Source organism: Papio anubis, unplaced genomic scaffold (genome assembly GCF_008728515.1).
Source record: "Papio anubis isolate 15944 unplaced genomic scaffold, Panubis1.0 scaffold751, whole genome shotgun sequence".
Lineage (NCBI taxonomy): Eukaryota > Metazoa > Chordata > Mammalia > Primates > Cercopithecidae > Papio > Papio anubis.
In genome coordinates this window covers 25138-32456 of record NW_022167733.1, presented here as the reverse complement: position 1 = coordinate 32456, position 7319 = coordinate 25138, and the positions used below count along the sequence as shown (strand labels likewise).

General features: G+C 34.4%; 1 protein-coding gene across 1 annotated transcript in view; it reads right to left on the bottom strand.

Annotated features, from left to right (window-relative positions):
- Positions 1–206: 206 nt before the first annotated feature.
- The window catches only part of LOC116273482 (ankyrin repeat domain-containing protein 31-like), a gene marked incomplete at its 5' end in the record, with an annotated part of 28779 nt that continues 21666 nt past the window's right edge, over positions 207–7319 (bottom strand). The window contains 2 exons of the mRNA XM_031662567.1: positions 207–2945; positions 6990–7099. Coding sequence (XP_031518427.1) covers positions 2734–2945; positions 6990–7099 — 322 coding nt within the window. The remainder of the gene's footprint in view (positions 2946–6989; positions 7100–7319) is intronic.

The window sequence follows — 7319 nt, the reverse complement described above, 5'->3', positions numbered from 1 at the left end:
AGCAAAGAGGTATTGAATGTCTCTAAATAGTTAGAAAAGGAGATTTTTCAATGTTCCTACCATAAAGAAATGATACATGTTTAAGGTGTTGGATATGCTAATTACTCTGATTTGATCATCACACAATGTATACATGTATTTAAAAATCACATCGTTCCCCATAAATATGTATAATTATGTATATTTATAATATATACCATATATAATACATATAGTTATGTTATATAATAATTATGTATCCATTAAAAGTAAAAAGTAAATAGTGTCCAATTCCAGAAAAAACAATGAATGCTACCTGAAGTGAGACTTAAACAAGGATGACTCAGTAAGGAAGAATTATCAGTTTCAGGGTTGAAAGAAATTCCCAGTGTCAATAAAGCCAGAAGGAGCTTTATTCTGCAGAGAAAGCCACTGAAGACCACAGAAATCGCTACAGATTACAGAAAGAAATCAAGTGTAACAGAGACTTTTCCTTCCCCTAAGGATTATGCCTTCTGCATTGTAAAACCACCCCTCCAAAATAAAGATGGAACACATTCTACAACAGATCTTTTACTACCTCCCAAATCTGCAGGTTGGGAGATCCCCAAAAAAACTTATTTAAAAAAAGAAATTAACTATCATGGAGGAAATCTCTTTAAAACATGAATATAGTTATAAATTTCCTTTAAAGAGAACATAATATAATACATTTTTAAAAAAGATTTACAATCACAATAAAATTTGTTATATGCTGTAATGTAGCCATTGTTAACACTCACAGAAGAATAACGCACACTCCTTTCTACATTACATAGTCCTAAACAGTTTTGTCTCTCATATTTTATGTTATCTATTTCTTGCTTTGTTATTGACTTAAACTTCAGGCTATTATTAATACCCTGGTCTGGGCCAACCTTTCTTTTTCAGTTCTAATGTGTTACAGGTATAGGAATCAGAAAGAGTTCTGCATAAAATAAAGCTCAAGGCATTGATCTCAGAGGTTTTTGGCAAAAACTTAAAATGTGATCTATTTTGAGTATTCAGAGTTTTTTTTAGCCTACTTCATGACTGTCACCTTTGCCTTTGGAAAAAGAATTAGTACTCTTTCTGAGCTCCCTGCAATTTGTTTTTTAATCACAGACAAAATTACATAAAATGTAAGTGAGGACTCATGAAATTCAAAATGTTACATATAAAAGACCATTGGTCCATTATTACATTTTGTTCATTTCTCACAGGGTAGTGGGCCTCTTTTTTAATTGTACCACAAAATAAGTACACTTAAATCTTCCTACTGGAGATTATTAATCTTTTTGTTTTCACAGCATCTGATACATAGAAGGTATGTAAACAGTATGTAAAAGCTCACTACATCGAACTAACATGTTAGAGGTCATACAGCTCTTGCCAGTCCTTGACCTTTACTGAGACAGTGAGTGTGTGTGTGTGTGTGTGTGAGAGAGAGAGAGAGAGAGAGACAGAGAGAGAGAGAGTGTGTGTGTGTGTGTGTTTTGGGACGTGAAATGATGGTTGCACTTTAAACAAACTTTGCAGGTGATTCTGTTGAAAATGGAAACACTGTCCTCTGTAATTCTGTGGGATGTGGTAGCCAGAAATAAAGACAGAGCTAAGACGCAAAGTAAGAAGGAAAAGTAGAGAACAAGTAAGTTCAAAATGCAGGAAAATATGATAGGGATAAAGAATTCATGAAGGTCACAGAAGTACCTGGGACAATGAGGAAAAGGTATATATTAACTGGCTGAAGACAAGAAGGGAACAGTCACTGAGAATGTTAACAATGGCACAGAAAAAGAAAAGGTTAATAAAAAGAAACATGTTAAGAGATGCTTGGGAAATCCATAAAGTCAAAACTGGCTGCATGTAGGGCTACTCTTGAACTCAATGGGCAGACAAAGAATACCAACAGAAAGAACCACATATCTCTTGAAATCAAGAGAGTAAGTGCTGTGGCTGGCAAATAAGGATCCAACGTTGAGGGTTATAGGGCTATGACCTGGGTAGGACATTTAAAATAATATCCTGTTAAAATCCTGATTATAGTGTAAACCCAGGCCTTGCTAAGGTAAAGTACTGGGGGTGCACTTGAAATCAGCTGCTTGTCCATGGATTTTACTGTGCCATCTCTGTGCACCGTAAGACTCTTTGCACTGTTTCTAAACTGAGCAAGTATGGAAATGTATGGACATCCAAAAGCACCATCCAGGCTGTCCAAGTATTGTTCAGTGTAAGTACCTTTAAGCAATCACTCTTCTCTAGCACAACATGTCACATTCTACCCACAGGGAAGACTGTCCCAGTGACCCAGCCTTGCAGAAATACTGCTCTTTCTGAGCTCCCTGTCCCAAGCTCTGTACTTCATACCGTATTCTTTCCATTTCCCTGGCCACTGCTCCTGCTGTACATCTACCATTTCATCATGAATTTTCCCCTATAGCTCAGTGCACCATCAGTTTCTTCCAGTGTTTCTCCTTCATTCAAGGCTGAGTCTCATAGTAACAATGACCTTGCAAAGCCAGCCCCAGGTACCTTCTGGATGCCACTGCACATAACCCACCTGGCATAATCTTTGAAGGAGAAACATAATGCTCTTCTCCTGCCACCCAGTCTTCTCATCCTGCCCTCTTCCCTGAAAGATAATGGTGAGGAGCTACTTAAATAGGAAAATGACCTGAAAGTCTTCTGTTTGGAACTTACCTTAGGCTCACTTTGCTATACTTTCCTAAGAGTGATTCAGCTGAAACTACAAACCACTCTTAAGATAACTGTGGGTGGTAATCCTAACTTACCAGCATAACTTGGCTGATTAACATTTCCACCTTTTTTTATACAATGATGAACAAGATCAGCATCATCGTTCAGAGCAGCCTTATATACTAAGTTCTCTCCAAAAATGTTTCTCCGGTTAATGCTACCAAGAGATATTTTGTTCACCTTCATTTTTTCTGAAATGAGGGAATGAACAAAAGGAAAAAAATCATTATTTGAATATCAGAAGGAATATGAATTACAAACCACCGATTTCAGACTACAAACTTTACAAACATAGGTAACAGGATTAACTCAGTCAACAGTCTAGAAGTAAAGTATATTATATTATGAGAATATTCATCCATTAACCCAACTATAATATTATCTACATACAAAAAGGAAAAAGAGACAAATGTCACTAGTTTTAAAATATTTGAAGTAAACTATAAACCGTGATAAACAGTGTATGTTGATTGAAAACCCATGAAAGGTGCATATATGAAAAGACTAACAGATAATCTTCTTAAAAGTTCTGGTGAAAACGATTATTTAAACCTAGAATAATATATTATCAAATTTAATAAAATGGTATATTACCAGATGTCTTACAAAACCATGAGGAGAAAATCTCAGCGGCATATAAGATACAAAAACTAATCCCAGTGAGACTGGAAAAAGGAATGCAAAATTCTCTTTCTTTGCTAAAAATAAATCAATGAAATTAAGCAGAGAATCATAGCCTGATCTTTGCAATTGTTTTTATTTACTAAGTCAGCAGAAATGCATGATTAAAATACTTTTCCAGATAATGTATATCAAGTATCAGTTCTCCACTGTGCCTCCTAAAATACTGAAGCTCCTCATTTACATGTTCCAAATCCTGTCAATTTGGAGGGCAATACTCATTTGGATTTTCTGAATTTCAGAATAGCTTGATAATAGCTTTTCCAATTTTTATCTAGCTAACCTGCTCCATCCTAAAACCTCACAAAGGTAACTGAGAACTGCAGCAGCCTTCTTAATAGACTACATAAAACTGCCTTGCCCTTTGACTCCCTTGATTCAGTCCCACTGCATAACAAACTAAACTGCTGAACTTTGAGTCTACCTTCTTGTATACCAGACTACAAAGCATTCTTTTCCCACTAGACAAATTGTATGCTTACCATAATCAAAGCAGTCTTTATTTCCAAATCTGTCTGTGCCAGCTGTACTTGTTATATTATAATTATGTAATTTTCTGATCTTAGGAGGAAAGCATTTAGTCTTTCACAATCAAGTATAAAACTGTATGATTTCTGTAGCCGTCCATTGTCAGGTTGAAGTTTCCCCTCTATTCCTAGTTTGCTGAGAATTTCCACTAGGAACAGATGTGTTAGATGTTGTCAAATGCTTTCTGTGCATTTATTGAGATGATCATATGGTTTCTCTTTTTTAGCTTGTTAATATAATGAATTACAGCGATTGGTCTTCAAGTGTAAAACCAATCTTGCATTCCTAGGATAAATACCACTTGGTCATGATGTATTATATAATGTTGGATTTGATATGCTCAAGTTTTGTTTAGAATTTTTTTTTCTGAGACAGGGTCTTGCTCTCCATATTCTTCTCCAGGGTATTGCCCAGGGTGGAGTGCAGTGGTGCAATCATGGCTCATTGCAGCCTCAATTTCCCAGGCTCAGGTAATTCTCCCACCTCAGCCTCCTGAGTAGCTGGGACTACAGGCACGCACCACCATGCCCAGCTAATTTTTTGCATTTTTCGTAGAGACAGGGTTTCGCCATGTTGCCTAAGCTGATCTCAAACTTCTGGGCTCAAGTGATCCACCCGCTTCAGCCTCCCAGCATACTGCGACTCTAGGCATCAGCCACCACACCTGGCCTATTTAGAATTTTTGCATCTATATTCATGAAGGATATTTAGTCTAATTTTCTGTTCTTATAATGTCTCTGATTTTGGTATCAGTTTAATGATGACCTCATTAAAATGAGTTGAGAAGAGTTTCTTCATCTTTAATTTTTTGGAAGAATTGTGTGGAGAACTGGTATTATTTCCCCCTTATATATTTTGGAGAATTCACCAATGAAGGTGTTATAGAATGAATGGTGTCCTCCCAAAACTCAAACTTGAATTCCTAGACCAATAGGAATGGATTGAGGTGCTTATGTGTATGTGTGTGTGTTTGTGTGTGTGTGTGTGTATTTCTCTTTCTGTAAACTGCTTGTTCATGTTCCTTATCTATTCATGTTCTTTTTACTTTTTTCCTCCAGTTTAAAATTTTTAAATTAATTATTATTATTATTATCCGACATGTAAAAAGGGATATTTATTTAATGTATACAATTCAATATACTTGGGGACAAGTATATACCCATGAAACCATCACCACCGTTAAGGCCATGACATACACCCCCTGTTCTTTATCCTTACTGTTTCATAAGAGCTTTTTGCATACTAATGCCATTAAACCCTTGTCAAATGATGCTAATATTTCTTAGCTATTTAATATTTGATTCTTCTTTAGGGTATATTTCTATACAATTTTTTTAAATGTATGTAGTTAATTTTATCATTCTTTAAAAGAATTTTTACCATTATTTTAAAGGTATGCAGTTAATTTTATGATTTTAACCTCAGAAACCAAGAGGGTTTAAAAAGACTTTTTCCACACCAAGGTTACAGCAAGATTCACTTACATTTTCTTCTACAACTTTCATTTTTCATTTAAATCTTTGATCAATCTGAAATTAAAGTTAGTGTAAGGAATGTTATGGAAACCCAATTTTGTTTGTGTTTTCTACTACTTATTGCTTAGTCTTTCTTTTCACCACAATTTGAGATGCCATCTATATTACATATCTGTCCCATGTCTCACTGTAGCTGGCTTCTACATCTAAACTCTCTATTCTGTTTCACTGAGTTATCTGTCTATTCCTGCTACAGTGTCAAATGACTTTAATTTCTGTAGCTTTCTAATATGCTCACATATTATGGAGAACAAGGTCCTGCCACTCTTAACTTTTTGTTTTTATTTTTCAGAATTTTCTTGGCTAGTCTTTCATATTTACTTTTCCAGGTGATATTCAGTATTACTTTGAAACTCTCTCATAGCTACTCTCTATCCCTGTAAAAGCAATACAAAATAAAACAAAAAATTTAGCAAATAAATAAAAATCTGTTTTTGATGAGACCTCATGCATTTCTAGAATAATTTAGGGAGAACCTTCTTACAATGCTGAATCTTTCTAGTCAAGAACAAGGTTCTTCTTTCCATTTATTCAAGTATTTTTTACAACCCTCAATAGAATTTTTAAACTCTTCTTATAAATATGACACATTTCTTATTAGTTATAAAAGTATTTTCTTTTTGTAACAATTATAAATGAGATAATCTTTTACATTTTCTAACAAGTTCATGGATACATATATGTGAAAGGCATTAATTGTTGACTCCAGCTTATCACTTTTAAAACTTTTTCTTTTGAAATAATTTCAGACTTACAGAAAAGTTGTAAAAATAGAACAAAAGACTCACCCCTTGTTGACATTTTACCATTGACTTTAAACCATTCTTTTTTACAGATACATATGCATCCAGACACATGTATATATAAAAAGTAACTTTTATACATCATGCCCTTTTACTCAGTAATACTTTAATGTGTATTTCTAAGGACAAAGATGTACACTTATATCACTGCAGTATTATTATCAAATTCAGAAAACTTACCTCTGATACAATATTATTTTTTCATCTACAACCCATATTTCAGTTTTGCCAGTTGTTCCACTATCTATTATTTTTTAAATAGTGTTTCTAGATTCTCTTATTGCTTCTGAGAGTTTTTTAGTTCAATCTTTTGGATGGTATAGGAACACAGAAATAAGATCTAAGAAAATAACAGTTGTGCCTTGTCCTTTCCTTTATTCCTCCTAATACGCTTTTTCATAGCCTTATGCTAGGTTGGTTACACATGTAAATTTAAAAAGAGGTCTGTAACTACTGTTTCCAAAGCAGAATTATAGAAAAAAGTACTAACCTATGAGTCAGAAGTTCAGGATCAATTCTCAATTATGCTACTAATGAGCTGTATGATGCTGGGAAAAACCCTTAACTATCTGAAATTCAGTTTCCTTATCAATAACATTAGAAAGTTGAGAAAGATAATCTCTGAATCCTTTCTACCAAAATTCTGTTTCTGTAAAAGAAATAGAAAAATACTCAAACTATGCATCACCTTTTTTTCCTGGAAATTGTTCATTTTTCCTGATTTGTTTTCCATTCTTGAACCTGCGTGAATGCATATTCTTCTCTTTACTATCAATCATTAAAGCCGGATCCTGCATTCTTGAAAAACAATGTATTTTTAAAATGGCTATAACGGTTTTTACAAACATTCACAGAGAATTATACCAAATTTTGACTATAATATTAAAACTCCAGGGTATTTTACTGAGCTGTTCTCAAGTGGCGTGGCAGTTTTTAAAATGGAGATGGCTCCTGCAGGTAATTCTGCAGCAGGCACGCCAGTCATCATGGCTTCTAGCCCTCTCTTTGCACTACCTGT